The following is a 16,119-nucleotide window of genomic DNA, read 5'->3' as shown; positions in this document are numbered from 1 at the left end:
GATTCTAACAAACGTAAGGAGATTAGAGGAAGTACAGAAATACATTTTAGTGCTAGCTGGTCGGACAGGTAAAGCGTCTTATAACCCTTGTGTATTCTACCTGGAGCCATTGTGAAGAGGATACTAATGAGGCACAAACACATTGTATTCTTCTATTCTGAGCTTTATACAGTACGAGATTGAGGAAACTTGGGTATCCTACCTCATAGAGGATAGTGAGGCATCTACCATACCATGTATTCGTAAGCAATTGAGGAGAGGAGCATCGGAGCTTTTTACCGTAGTTCGATCTCAATCTAGTTTTGATGATGCATTGTAAATGGACTTTGGGGTACTGTAGTCTAGAAAATATCTGAACATTGCTTTTTTGTTTAAAGATCTAGTCAGTTTGCAAGGAGTTTTGCACAAGGGTAAATTTCTTGTGCTACTGTATGTACTCTTCTGAATTTATAATTTTTTGATGTTGCACCAAATAATTTTCACTTACATTGTCTGGAAATATCATCTGCTGATGCTATTGCTATGTTGTTTATTGCTCAAAACTTTGTAGTACATAGTCACTACAGAATCAAGTGTAGTCTCTGAACTGCGCAAGAGCAATTTTCATAAAATCCTAAAAAAAGATTTTTTAATGGGGTGACTTGTTGACAACATTGAAAATCAAAAGAAGACTGAAACAAGGAATCAAATTTTATTGTAATTAATTGATGTACAGTAATGTCTACCTTTGTATTGTTGTGATTTTATGGATCACTTGGTCAAGGCTTTGATATTTAATATTGTTCTACCAACACATCCTGAAGTTTTAGCAAAGACCTTTATCAGCTATTGGTTTTTAATTATGCAGATAAAGTGCTAAGGAAACACACATAGACTAGCTTTGTCGTTTATCGAAAGGTGTGAAAAGACAAGGTTGTGGTGGTATATAACATGCTGGTTGGCCTATATTGAAACACGAACTAAATCTATACTTATTAAGTTCGTCGCTGTGACAATCGTCCATGTACCACTATGAATCAACATTGAGGAGAGCAAACACAATGACAGTTATAGATTTTTATCTCGACTGAAGACGCAGCTGAGGTTGATCAGCTGGTGGTTGTGCCTGGATCATCTCAGTTATAGATACAAATTTTTTCTCAGTCTGGAAAAATTAAACCCTTTAAGTGTGAGCTTGTAAATCAAATTGAAGTTTATATCTGTGAACAATTCCAGCAGGTGTGGACAAGCGACTGGATAAAGTATCCTGTTTTAGTTTGGATGGTGAATAATTATTCTTTCAAAAAATGACGATTTCCTCACCTAGACTTTCTGTTGCAAAAACCACACAAGCCGGGACACAAGCAACTGGAGAAAGTATTCTGTTTTAGTATAAATTGTGAATTATTATTCTTTCTTGAAGTGACGATTTCCTCACCCAGACTTTCTGTTGCAAAAACTCCCTCCTACGTTAACTGTGCAGTGCAAACGTCATAAGTCCAACCTAAATGACTAACATCCAAACGGGATGTATTTAACGTCATTGTTCTGTAGAGCAAGTACTCCTTTTGGATTAAATTTGAGTTTGATTGGATTACACAGTCAGGTGATCACTTAGAAGGCTCGTACAACAGCAGTAGTCAACAAGATAACAACTTCACGAGGGAATACTTTCTTAACTTCTATTTTGATGCAAAGATCGTAACACTTTGGAATCTGTGCACGTCAAAGAGATAAGTTTTTGTTTTAATGTTGAAATCACCACACCAATGTTTTTCGATCGTTGAACGTGTTAATTTCATTAAACCGTGTTGAAATCCGTAAGTAGTAGCAAGATTGACTACAGACGGCGGTAAATATGCAACCGGCAGTGCAATTTTTAAATCGTTAACGTTTTTAGCCTAAAACAATCCGATAACATGGAAGCAAACAATTTGAGACGACTTTTCAAGTTTCCTGTGTAGATTGTGACTGGTTAGGATCTTAATTGAAGACATCCTCTGTTCTGTTAAACTTTACTCAATAGATACCTTGCTAATGTGATTAAGTGAATTTGGAATCTTTTACTATACATTATATTGGCTTCTGTAAATGAGGCTGGAAATTACTGTCTGAGAACTGATGTCTAGCACATATGGATTTTATTTTGTAGCTTTGGATAGAGTACTTTAGTTTTTTTCTCACATTTCCGGAGTAAGATAGAACAGAACTTCAACTTTGAAACCTACAGGAAGTTAATAAGTATCCCCCTCCCCCTCCTCCACCTGGAGTTGTGGTTTGTTGGTGCGTTGGTGACAAATATTTTGTTGGTTGGCTGTTCTCAGTAGCGTTATAACAGGAATATACTGACAATGGGATCAAATCAAAGTCGAGCTGCTCCAGCAACTACTACTCCTGTAAAAACTGTGAAGATGCGACGAGACTCGTCCATTCCACGCAGACGTGCCTTTTCGGCGCGTGGTAGACGAAAGAGTCGTGACCCAGCCGTGGAGCAGAAGACACATAGTGTGCACATTATTGAGAGTATACCTTCTACGGAGTTCTTATCACGTAGACAGCAAATGGCTGCTTGGAATACACATGTAAGTCAATGACACTGCTCTCTTATCATGGTTGAATGTCAATTCAAAATTTCCAATACAACGGCCCCAACATGTCTTGTTGGGGCCGTTTAAGGCCATAATATATTGGAATAAATATAGGCTTTGCTTATGATGAAGATACAATCTGTTGTGTTGTTTTTGAAAATTATTAGCTGTCTGCTGTTCAATCGTTCTTTTGAAAATTTCCAATTCCAGTTAATTGTTGAGGATTTATTAGTTTGTTTAATGATAACATTTTATCTGGTTTCATTTCAAATTTTAAAAATGCAACATAAATCTGAATAATCTTCTAGTTGTTCAGACTACTAAAATTACCTCTTAAGGGATTTTTTCAACTAGGCGAAATTTAGTTATGCGAATCAAAAGTGTCGGTTGGCTTCCTGAGCTCTGATTGGTTGCGCATTTTTTTCACTTAAGAAACAGTAGAAACATTTCAAACTACTAATTTTGCTGAAGCAAAAAAAACTCTGATAAAAATGTAAATGAGCATGTGCTTAAACCAATGCTTTTGATTCGCCTAGTGGAAAATAACCTTTACTTTTTTTTTATTTTTGAATAATGATTGAAAATACTGCACTTTTGAAACTAATATAAAAGTAAATATATTCAGCATAAGTTTATTAGAGACATAGCTTCCCATATCAAATGTATGAAAGTAGCTCATGTGGAAAAAATCGACTAGAACTTGTTCCGGATCTAAACATACTAACTAGTGCTGGAAATTATTAGGTTAATAGCTGGACAGCTTGGAATTTCACAGAGAACAGGGGAATTTTTTTTTAGAAAGAAACCCGGGTAAAGGACTCCACTTTAATACCATCTCAGCTAATACTGTATAAGAAAAAAATACATGAAAATAATTAAAAAAAAAAAAAAAAAGGTTAATTTTAATCCACTTTAAAAGTATCAGATATATTGTAAACTTCAATTAAATCTAAGCTATCAAATTTTATTTGATAAAAACATGTGACATGCCTAAATATAGTCATGATGACATCACATTATTACCATGTATAGGCACATCATGACTATATATGAGCATATAACATCAAAAGAAAATCTGATAGTGTGGATAGAACATTAGGCCATGATCAGACACAGATCAAAACATGCTTTGGCTCTGAATCCCAGACACAAGTCTTTGTATTGAATCCCAGCCAATTTTAGTGGGTGACTGTCTATGCATAGAAATTTTATGATTTTAATATCTGTTTATTGTAAAGAATGTACTTCCAATTGAATTGTTATAACTTAATAACTATCTATATGCAAAGACTGTGAAATGTGTAAGCAACAAAAACGATGATAAACATTGTCATCGTTTAAACCGGGCGTGCTACCGGCCTAGCCGACTTGCGGTTTGGGTAACTTACTTTACTTCTTAACTTATTCTAAATCTGCTGAAATTTGGCACATTTGTTTATTATAATATTTCAAACACTTTTGCCAAGTCTTGTGAAGATTCGAAATCAGTGAAATATGTTATAGCATGATTAGGCCTCCTGTAAATTCTGAGCAAAATTTGTAAACTTCAACACATTCACTAATTATTTTAAGCTATATATGCTGCTAAATTTAAATTATTATTAAACCAAAATTGTATGCAAACAATAAAGGAGGAAGCATTCACGCTCGCACAGAGCATGTGCAGTGAGTAATAAAATGATGAAATAAATCAACCAATCAGCGGGCCGTTCTCATAGTCCTCGTCAAGGAGAGCTTGGGTTTGTATACATAAAAAGAACCTGATTTTAACTGTTGAAAATAAAAATTATCACAATCAATTGACCAACCATAATCGAGCTTATAAAATACAGTCAACTCTCCCAATACCGACCACCCTTCGGACCATTCACTTTGACCGGTTTTCCGGACGGACCGGTTGAGAGAACGTCATGTTTACCTACCTTGGTTCCCCGACCTTGAGTCGATATAAAAGCCTAGGCCTAACAAGGTACAGCAGATAGGTACACCACACTGCATCATGTACTGTGTAGGCCTACTGACCTGAGAACGTCATTTAAAATTCATGCTTTACTTTATTTTTACATTATTTATGTTGTACGTACCTATTTTTTTGTGTCGAAGTCTATTATCAATAAAAATTTACACAAATCAACTTAATGTGTATCGTAATTTATAATAAGTGTCAGTGTTATTTTTCGTTCGATCGCCATAATCTGCTTCGCTTCAACGTGGTTGCACGCTTGATTGGTTTTCGATGCCGCTGGCATAATCTTGGTGGGCCACTGAATGCTAAAAATAAGTGCTAACTTATGCAGCGCCCCCTAAACTGCGTCAGCCAATAGAAAACAGTCAGAGGTGACAGTCAAAGTGTCATGCGCAATTGTTTTTATGAAATCGATAGCCTTATGTTGGGACCACTTGGTTTGCCTTAGCGTGAGAAGGAATGCAAAATGTGAGAAAAGGATACGTTCCTTAATAAAGAAAACACACTCATGAACTTTTTTTTATCAGTTTATTAAACAAATGAAATCTAGGCTTATTGCAATTAATTAATTAATGCACTATCGGCGTGTCACACGATCAACACTAACGATCGTACACATGGTGTTGTTCTGTGATTGATAGTTGTTATTTGGAGTCAGTCGATGTGTCTCCAATGATTTATTTAACATTTCATCAATAAATCATCGTTTTAAACTGGCCGTCCGGTTTTCAGAAAGTAATTTTATTGTTCCGGACTTAAGAATTTGGCCGGAATTCGGAATTGGGAGATCCGGTTTTCAGAAAGTATTTTAATACAGTTACGGTTTTCTGGGTGGTCGGTATTGGGAGAGTTGACTGTAGCTTTAGAGTGATGCTAAGCATGACATGCTGGCTTTAAAACATGTTTGGTAATAAATACGTATAATGATGATTTCGCGAGTGTTTTATGGGGTAGACAAATGTAATTTTTCATACTTCCGGGTTATAGCGGCTCTCTGATATCATGATTTTTGGCATTTTAAGGTAAATAATTAAAAAACTGTTGAGTGAATACGTTTATTTAATTAAAACTACATGATTCTGGTGAAAATATTAAACTCTACTATTGTTTTGGCCTATATTTCAAAACGGGCCAACACGATTTCCGACTGTTTCTCCTTAACACCGCCACATATTTGGATAGTTAATAGAAGTCATGGTTGCACCACCATTTCTAAAATAGACAGAATCTTTACACTACTGCAAATGCAGTATTATACTAGTGTCTGTTTATACCATGCATGAGACAAATCTAAATATTTGGGAAAAGAAAGATCATCAATTTCATTTTGACATGGCTAAGTGATGCTGCGTTTTAATGTATTAATGCATGCGAACATGGATCTTCTATATTGATAACAAATCAAGAATGTAATGTTACAGAAAATTAGGAAAAAGTGAAATTTTATACAGTCAGAGGAAACATTTACAATTACATAATTTTGTCAGCATAGTAATAATCTGTAACCACAAACTCAATAATAAATTGACAAATGCCCAAGGTTTCCCCATCTTCCCACTTCCAATTGCTCTTGGCCTTGTTTAGTTTCCTCTGAAATATATGATAAACGTACAACAAATAAGACAATTCATACTCTGAAGTATATTCTGGTGCCAGTGATTACAAAAACACACTGAATTGCCAAAGATTAACCTACTAGACTTGGCATTAGGACTATAGACAGAGGTTATAAAGAGTTATTGTGTGCTTTAATCCTTCTTGTCGTTACTGACTATCTTTTTTTTCTCCATGTTTGAAAAGGCAGTTGTACTTGGTGTAATATATTGTATTATAGTGTAAATACGACTGGCCTTCAGAAAAAAAATATCTTTCCAATAACTCTGAACATTCTATATGTATTTCTATTTAAGGTTAATAGTAATTCTAAATACATTCTATATGTATTTATATTAACCTTAAATTCAGCACTTATAAAGACTATGGAGTGTTGAATGAAGTATATGTACGTAGTATCTCCTACAGTAATTCTAGTTAAAGTTTGTTACCTTTATTAGATGAATTTGATGCAGACACGCAATGAACAACGGTAATTTTATAAGTTTTAGAACCTGGAGTGTGAATTTTTAAATGTAGCTGTGCGTGATACTGCAACACTTCTCTTCTGAAAAAGTCAAATTTTATTGTCAGTATCATCCTGGAAGCACTTGGTTCAAACAAACACGGTCTTTGTAATGATACATCACCATATTTATGTAGAAGACCATCTACCTCAGTCATCATTCTATATTATTTTATACAAATGCAAAGAGAGTATAGCTCATCTAGAAATCATACGCCTATGGCCGTTGTGAGTAGGTATATTGCTCCATCCAAATTTGGCTACAGGGACTTTTAATGTATTGCATAAGCACATGATTAGGATGATTCCTACAGGAGTTCTTCGCATTATTATCCTTGTATTTGTATAATATAAAATGGCTCTTGCTTGTAGACAGAGAAGAAATAATCATAGGCCTGGTTGAAGTCAAAGTCAAAAACATCAAAGTCTGTATGTACAGACTTTGATGTTTTTAATCCACTACATGCATCATCTAGAAGCTGGTTCGGAATTTCAGAGGATAGTGAATAAGCACAAGTAATAACATTTCTAAAAGCTGATGTAAAAAATTATAGAGGTTTATAGGTCCCAAAATTTGCAATTTTAAACCATTTCTTGGTTGTGTGTCCCAAGTTGGTAGAAGCTAATATTTCTAAGAGATCATGCATCTAAAAGATGAAATGAACTTTAAAGAAATGATATTAGTTTCATTCTAAAAGTTTAATAATTTATCAGTTTTACATTGTATTTTCTTTTGACTTTGTTTTATGTGTTGTTTTTTCTTCCTGTTTTGCTGGTTTGTTTTGTAATACTACTTTGAAAACCAGTACACGGTATTAAAGAAAGTTTAAAGAATAAATAAATAAATCTGGTTGAATGAGTTCTTAACACGTCTTATTGTATTTTGCGGTACGTGAAGATACTTGGCCAGCTAACTTCACGAAGAGTATAACTAATGCCTTAGTTTAATATATATGTGTAAAAGTTTTTGGGGGGAGAAGTTAATCTACAGGAAATTTGTGCTTACATTGGAGCGTGTGGGAAACAGTTCTAATTTTTGGGGGACTTGTGATCACTTATGGTGCATTTTAAACAGTTGTTGAATGATGGTGAAGTACGGAATCTGCTGCTATCTGAGGGCACAAATTAGATGAAATAATATTTGAAAAATAATGTTTTGCTTATTAATTTATTCATTTCAGGTTCAGATGGACTTGCCTCCTGAAAAAGCCAAATTATTACGCCAGTATGACGACACCAAGAAATGGGACCTTATCTGTGATCAGGTGCGAACAGTCTTTAAACATTACTAAAGAAAAACCTTAATAATGGTGTTTTTTATACCCTACATAATGTAAACCAGATCATTCATGTCTGTACAAAGGTGTTTTCTAATTTGGCATTTTTCTTAAATACCATATGAGGTACACTAATCACTGGCAGCCATATATTCTCACAAAGAATGGCTAATAATGATAATTATAATGATAATTATGATAATGATATATTGTATTCATTTTTTGACCGATAGGAAAAAGTACATGCGAAAGACCCTCCTAAAGTATACATCCTCAAGATTCGACGAGTGATGGACCCAGGAGGAACCTCTAGGGTAAGACTCCATCATGAACTTGCATTTCTACAATATCAATATATGTGTGGAATCTAATAATTGTTATAAGTCAAACATGAATAGGTAACATGGGACATGAAATGCACCATGCCAATATTTTTTTCGCTCTCGAATAAGCGCCGCACTGAAGCCTCCAAAAATGTTTAAAACGCTGCGGCGCTTATTTGAGCATTCATGGTACTGTATTCTCTCAAATTCTTGATTCTTTATTGAGGAATGTCTAAAATAGTAAACTCATTACAAGTTCTTCAAACACAATATATTTTTTCATCGTACTGAAGGTACATACCATTTCAACTGCACTGCTGTGCTAGGGTCTACAACAACAACAATCTGCACGCACAGCTAAATGTAGTACAGATATACTGATCATATCACTAAAGCAACCGATGACTACTGCAACAGTTTGATTAAAAGATGGCGATTTACTTTGAAAACAATCAGAATATTGCTTATCTATACAATATTTGGATATTTTTATACTTAGGTTAGATTAATGCATTCAAACAATTCCTTCATATAATAATTTCCACATAATGTATGATATGCAACTATACTAATTCAGTGGTGGCTTTAGGATATATTTTCTGTGGGGGCTAAGCTGTCCGACAGGGGAAACTAAAGTGAGATAAGGATAACATCCAAAGGGCTGTATGCTCAAGCTGAGGGGAAAGTTTTTTTTTTTAAATAGGGGCCTCTGGATGGTCGGAAATGGCACTTTCAGACTCTGAAGGAGCCCTTTCTGACCATCTATTGGCTTGGCGTCTTACACTTCTCCTTTATTTTTGTTTTTCATTTTTTTACAACTTTTTTCAAAAATATCAAAGAATAATAATTATTGTTATTATTAATATTATTCTTATTACTACTACTATTATCTTAATTGTTGTCACCACCACCATTATATCATAGGCCTATTATGATTTTTTTTTCGGTCCAACTGCCTGACGATTAGAGCTGGGAGGGCTTCAGCCCCCATCCCCCGCTTATGCCGCCAAGTCTGTTCTAATTGCTTATTGGATAACTTAATTGAGTGATAGACATATTTTTAAATATTAAAGATTGTCTGTGTTTAGCTAAACCTGTATAAAGGTATTAGCTCTCAATATGAATTCATAGTTTGAACTGCACACGCCTTTATTAAGGTCAGTCAACATAAACACACGGTACACACAACCTACATTGACCTTAGATATGGGCATGCATAGTTAAAACTACAAATTGACTTATTCAAAATAAGATTGAGAGAATACATTCCTAACCAATTAACAGCTGTGCAATAAGTAATATTGTTCCCATGCTACATTCATTACAGTAGACCCTTTGATTGGCTAGCAGATAATTACATTTTTTTGGGAGTAAAAAAATTCACCAAATTCACCCTTTTCATGATCAGATTCAAAAGGCACTTAACGTAATAACAAACTAAAGCAACCAAGAAAGTAAACAAACTATGTTAAAGGCAATAACATAATAAAATTTTAATACAATGAAGTATTTGAGGTGTTTCATCATTGAGAGTATCTTTAATTAATGTGGGGTTTTGTGGTAAGAATCTCTAAATAGTAGCGCAGGCTGGCTTAAGCCCTAGAGTTTTTAAAAAAAATTTTTGCCTGGAAATTATGTTTTGAGAATGTACAGTAATCTAATTTATAGTTTGAGCTATAACCAGCATGATTTCAAATTGTAGTATCTGTATGAATGTGCAACAACCTTGGTTGAAACCACACAGGTGATAATAAATTGCTTTCCATAATTTTTATGACAGGAAGGAATATTATTTCCTGAAAAAAAAAATCCTGAATTACTAGTCGTTATTTATATGTGTTATGGTTAACAATTATTATTTGCAATATTACTCATAATTATAAAAATATTGTTATTAAATGTTTTTGTTGCTAATTATTATCATTGTTAACAATAATTTTTATTACTATTTATTATCTTTAAAATATTAAATGTACAGTTGTTTTGGCTACAGGATTAGCGTTCACATTTTTTTAAATTTTAATATCTTGCATTTCATTTTTAATATTTGTTGGTTACTATTTCTGTTCTTATGCTTTCACATTCCTAAAAAATTGGATCTTTTCTAGCGTCCAGAGTTTCTTCTGGAGGTGAGTGTTAATGTTATGGTAACGCTTGGTCTGTATTGTATATCTTTTAAATCATATAAATGACTAGGCTACTTGTCTTGACTGAATTATCGCAGTAGAAAGCATCCTACGGGTCCTTTACTAAAGCTTCACCAGACTATGAAATTTGGTTTGACAAAAATATGTGACATGCTAAAATTTGGTTATGATGACATCACAACTTGACCATATATAGGCACATCATGACTATATATGGGCACATCATGACTATATATGGGCATAACAGTTTTTTGTCAAAGAAAATTTGCTGATCTGGACAGAGTTAGTAACAGTAGTCTGTCTGTGCTCGTAACTGTAGAAACGCTTGAGAAGAGCAGCAAAGGATTTGCTAAGAAGCGTGGAGAAGTGGGAGTTGGGGAAATGTGTATGTTTTATTTTTAGTGGTAAATAAATGGGAAAATAATATGGAAATCTAGGCAACCAGTCTGTGACTTGTCATGAGGCTTAAAAACATTATTAGAACTGACAGCAGTAAGCATTAAAATTATAGAAAAGTAGTAAAGTAGTTCATAAAATAAAGCATGATCATACATTCTCTTCAGATATTAAAATTTATTTATTTTTTATTTTTTTTAATTTTTTTTTTTATATTAGAGGGTATCCTTACACTTATAGATCAGCTGATAATAAAATACTCATACCTAAATTTAGGCAGAGATGCTTGGTGGTAGATTGTATTATCAAGGTATTAGAGGTAATTAGAAAATCAGAGTAAATGTCAATAGATACTGATACCGATTTACTTTTTATGTCCATTGTAAAAATGCAAATACATTTGAAACGGGCAATTTATGATGTTAAAAAGACAACATAAAAGAATTTATTAATAATTATATATAGACTTATGTATTTGATCGAATACAATTTTACAATAAAATTTGTCAAAGATAAGATTATAACACACAATTTTAATTTATTATGGGTACAATAAATATGATAATATGCTGTAGTTATAAAATATCACATTAATATTGTATCAAAATGACCTGATTTTTTAAGGTGGTACTTATGGGTAGAGCTATTTTGACTATAAAAAGTGAAAAGTAATTCTACACTAACATGTTTTTGAATCAAAAGGACTTTAATTATGGTATCATACTTCATACACAATCTAACTTTATTAATGATTACTGGCTAGAGATTTGATATCAGTGCGGTTTAATCTGGTTCCATATAATATTGACACAGTAATAGTTGATGAGGTTAATAGGGTTAAAGGTTAATTATCAGTATATTGTAAATATTTAATAATCAGGTGCAAATGAATTTAAGATATACAATAGTTGTATATAGTGACTACCACAGGTGCTAACAATGCCTATAAAACTCCAAAACAACCAACATAATAATGTAGCATTGTCTAAAAATAAAAATCAGAATAATATAACCAGTTGGCAATTGTAATACCCCAGGGACCCTTCCTAACTCTTAGTGTAATTCTTGCATGGATCGTCGGTAATATTCATTCCTAATTAAAAATAGATTGTGCTGGTTTTAGTGCCAATATATAAAATTTATGTGTCGTTATTATCACCCTCCTTGTCCTTTTTTTGTAATGAATATTACTACAGTATTAGTCATTGTAACTATATTTGTTTAATTGTGTTAATATCATCCTCATCCTCAATACTAATTTTGATGTCATTTCATTTGATAGATTTTTTTTTTATTTACCATTAGTAATCTAGGCGTCATCATTTATAATTATATATATTTTCTTATGGTATAAATCTGAATTATTTTGGTTAATTTATTCATTTTTGTTTTGTCTTTAGTTTGTTTTTGGTTTAGCTTGTTTTGTTTTTAGGTGTCATTTATAATTATATATATTTTTATGGTATAAATCTGATTTATTTTTGGTTAGTTTATTCATTTTTGTTTTATCATTAGTTTGTGTTTAGTTTAGTGTTTTTGTTTTTATTTATTTCTTATTTTGTAATACAAATGGCAGAATTAACAAGAAGTACAATCAAAATTCTTGTAAATGTAACAGAATATATGTATATTGCACAAAAATTATGGATATTACATCAAATAATGGGTCATTCCTAATTATTATGTTTGCCAGAGAAATTCCTAATTACTTGTCATTACAGTTTATTTTTATGATTATTTGAGCATCATAATTATTTAGATTGTTTGTAATAGGTTAATAAAAAGTTCAATGATAATAATTTAAGTAATTATAGATTTATCTGGCAAACATGATAATTTTTTACATTCTAAAACTAACAGTAAATCCAATTGTATAGCCCAAATTAACTGTAAAGTTTTCTATGCAGAGGCCCTTTATCTTGTAAAAAAAAAATAAGTAAGGGCGTGTTTCCGCAGCACTTACAGTATTACCCGAAAAATTCGGAAAGCAGCCATTTTGTTATTTTTTGCTGCAGAAACGGAGCCCACAGTTTCCAATAAATTTTCCATGAGAATCAGATAATTTATCGAAAAAAACTCCATCTAGTAGAGCCTCATTTGGAATAAACACCTCACCTGAAATATATGCCCTGTGGTGGTTATTTTTTCCTTGAATAAATTCCATTCCCCCCACTCCCACCATGACCTTGGTTACCATGAAAGACTTTACCATCACGCAATAACACCTCTTGACATATTAACAGTGAAATTAAGTGACGTTTAATTTGAGTATACATGTCCAAGGGCCAATATCCACACAAAAAAACACAATAAAGCAATACAATGGTAATTATGCATCACAGGGTAGGGGGGTTACTCCACTAAGGTCCAAATGACCTGCATACAACAATTCTAATCAAACTATGCATCAAGGGGGTAGGGATTTTACTCCACTTAGGTCCAAATAACTCACATACCCCAGTCCTAATCGAACTATGCATCAAGTGGTAGGGGCGTTACTACACTAGGTCCTAATATCCTGCATACCCCAACACTAAACGAACAAAACAAAAAGCCCCAGGGTGTTTATTCAAATGAATATGGTATTTGCATTATAAATCACTCAATCCAGTTGTATAGCCCCAATTCACTTTAAGATACAGAGGGTTTTCCATCTTGGAAAAAAAGATAATAAAATATAACAAAATATTGCTTAACTCTAAATTTTAAGAACTATTTCCATAATAGCATTGGAGCTTACATTATTTATCCAATTTCTTTACCTCTATATTTATATGATGTCTTATGAGTAAAAAGTTTCTTATTAGTATAACCACAGCCTAACATCTATTAAAATATTAAAATCCACTGCAGCTAGCTATGCTTGAAAATAGTATTAAGCTTCTAGAAAGTATCCTTTCTAATATGAGCATTCATGCTACCTAGAATGTACTGTTGTGTTGTGCATGAAAAGGATGTGATCTATGAATCATTTGTGTAAATTGTTGTTTTATTTTTATATGTAGCTGTATATAATTAATATTTCCTTCCAGCTAATTAGTACCAGAGGCTTGCAACACCTTCGCAGTAATTACATCATGTATTTTTGTACAAATTTAACATTCTTCAGTCAGAATATTATGACCCTCTAGCTTGAGTTGGTTTCATTGATCATTTCGTGTTAACAACTCACTTCAAAGGATGATTATTATTGTTATTGATATATTGATTTATTGATTCATTATTAGATGTGTTTATGAAACATGAAATTTATCCATTTGAGGAAATTCAGGGACCAACACAAATCATATTAATAATCATAAATTATATCCATCATTTTTAATAATTAAAATAATATTTCCTACTTATATTCTTTCTGTCATTATTAGGAACAAAGTATGTATCTGTATCACAATGAGACTCCTGAACTTGGTGAAGATTATCATTTGTCATTTTTAAATTTTCACAGAGGCAACGAAAGAAAATGTTTGACGCATCAACTCAAAACCTACGTGATCTTGAAATATCATTACGTACAAATAATATTCAGTAAGTCACAGATATCAATCAATCAACCATATCAATCTAGCAGTCAATCCTTTATCAGGCATGTGATAATTCCGTGGATCCACAGAAATTCTGTGGGTTTTTTTTTTATTTTTGGCTTTTTTCATCTTGAATTTTGTTTATTATGAAGGAGCTTCATGTGGATATCATATCTAATGAATGAGAGAGTATATTGACGATGATAATAAATGAGATCAGGTAGCTAGATACAGTTATACACATCTGGAATTTGTTGAAAGTAACATAACAAAGAATGAAGATAATCGTAATACTTTACAGTAATACTTCATTTTTTTTAGAATAATTACAGTCCAAGTTACAACACTATGCATGTAAAAGGAGGCCTTACTGGCACTAGGCTATCCAACACTTAACACAGACGCAGTCACAGTAAGAGAGTGCTATACTGTGAATTTTATGCTGTTTGTTAATGTTCAGCCTTCTTTATTTGGTCTGCTCTATATCATTCTTCAGATTTCTTTTCTCTTCAACTAGCCTCCAAGATTTTCTTCTGATCCAAGGTTTCTGTCTTTTCTTTTTGTAAACTAGAACTTCTTTTGGTGTACTATCATTTAACGTGATAGTACTTTTTTACCCGGGAATTTATGAATGTCATAGGAGTGATAGTTGAAGTTAGTACCCGCTTTTTAGCCAATCACATGCCTGTTAAATCTCTGTATGCAGTATGTTATTCAAATTATAGCCCTTGGTGATCTGGAAGCTGTAATATGTTCTCAACATGGTACAGCGTCCAGATCACCTCGGGCTATATTTTGAACTACTGATGCCCCTCAATCCAGTACATATTTGTATACTATTTGTAAATTTCAGGTGGGTGAGGGAATTTCTGAACGAAGAAAATTTGGGTCTTGATATACTTGTGGAATACCTGCAGTGGTTAAACAAAGCAATGACGTAAGTATTTACCGGTATATTATAAATTTATTGTGTACTTGAAAATAGTATTGGCTTGATCATACCACCTTCTCAACTACATAGTTTAGTGATATTCTCTATACTACTGATGAAGAGAACTTTAGATGGGAAGTTAAATCTAGAGAACTAAAAGTGGTGGTAATCTTACTATAAACATGGAAGTATTATTGAGAGGCGATCACTTGGAGTTTCAAATTTAAAGAAACATTTACTTTTAAAGTATGGTATATTTCAACTTGAATTTCCATAAATTGGATAAAACTTGATAATTCTAATTTTAACAGATATTAATTAAGGAACGATTGAGGATTATAATAATTAATTCTTTTTAGGGTGAATGAGAGTGGCCTAAAAGTATTCAAAAATTCAAATCAAAGTCAGTAGTTTTTCACTGCCTCAGCTTTATTGTCATTTCAGTCAATCTTTAGACAAAATTATAATGAACACTTAATTGCAACAGAAATATTTTGCGGAATCTGTTCCTGAAATATACTTGTGTAATAACATACTAAAAGACTGAAAAAAATCCAATCTGGAACATTGTTAGTTTTAAAGATATCTAATGAGTTACCATCAAACGGTTTATCGCACAACTGCGTGCTAAAGTTTATAAAAGCCTGTTGTTGACAAGTTGTTGCTAACGAAAAAAATGTTAATTATAAGAAAGACACACAAAGGCGGGGAACACATTGGTCTGTTGCATCAAAGGAATATGTTGCTGAGTGATCTCCCTCAATAATACCTCCATGCTCAAAGGTACAATAATAAGAAGTTTCATAGCACAATTTTTACAATCAACAAAGGAAACATTGAAAGGAATAATCCACTTTGAAACTTGTGAA

The 16,119-nt window shown here is 32.8% G+C and overlaps 1 protein-coding gene across 7 annotated transcripts in view; it reads left to right on the top strand.

The window, feature by feature from the left end:
- The first annotated feature begins 304 nt into the window (after nucleotides 1–304).
- Nucleotides 305–16,119, top strand: part of LOC117106240 (formin-like protein 2) — a 52,389-nt gene continuing 36,574 nt past the window's right edge. For 2 of the 7 annotated variants that reach the window (XM_033247588.1, XM_033247587.1), the window contains exons 1-6: nucleotides 376–2,561; nucleotides 7,834–7,917; nucleotides 8,163–8,243; nucleotides 10,361–10,381; nucleotides 14,244–14,323; nucleotides 15,173–15,256. In XM_033247588.1, the coding sequence (XP_033103479.1) occupies nucleotides 2,331–2,561; nucleotides 7,834–7,917; nucleotides 8,163–8,243; nucleotides 10,361–10,381; nucleotides 14,244–14,323; nucleotides 15,173–15,256 (581 nt within the window). In that variant the 5' untranslated portion in view covers nucleotides 376–2,330. Of the gene's footprint in view, nucleotides 332–375; nucleotides 2,562–7,833; nucleotides 7,918–8,162; nucleotides 8,244–10,360; nucleotides 10,382–14,243; nucleotides 14,324–15,172; nucleotides 15,257–16,119 lie in introns of those variants that run through there. The other 5 variants (XM_033247591.1, XM_033247590.1, XM_033247593.1 and 2 more) reach the window with 4 other exon arrangements.

Source organism: Anneissia japonica, unplaced genomic scaffold (genome assembly GCF_011630105.1).
Source record: "Anneissia japonica isolate Jap-2015-1 unplaced genomic scaffold, ASM1163010v1 scaffold1356_len1145284_cov175, whole genome shotgun sequence".
In the NCBI taxonomy this organism is placed as follows: domain Eukaryota; kingdom Metazoa; phylum Echinodermata; class Crinoidea; order Comatulida; family Comatulidae; genus Anneissia; species Anneissia japonica.
Note: the sequence above shows the minus strand (reverse complement) of the source record. Positions and strands in the feature narration are given on the sequence as shown.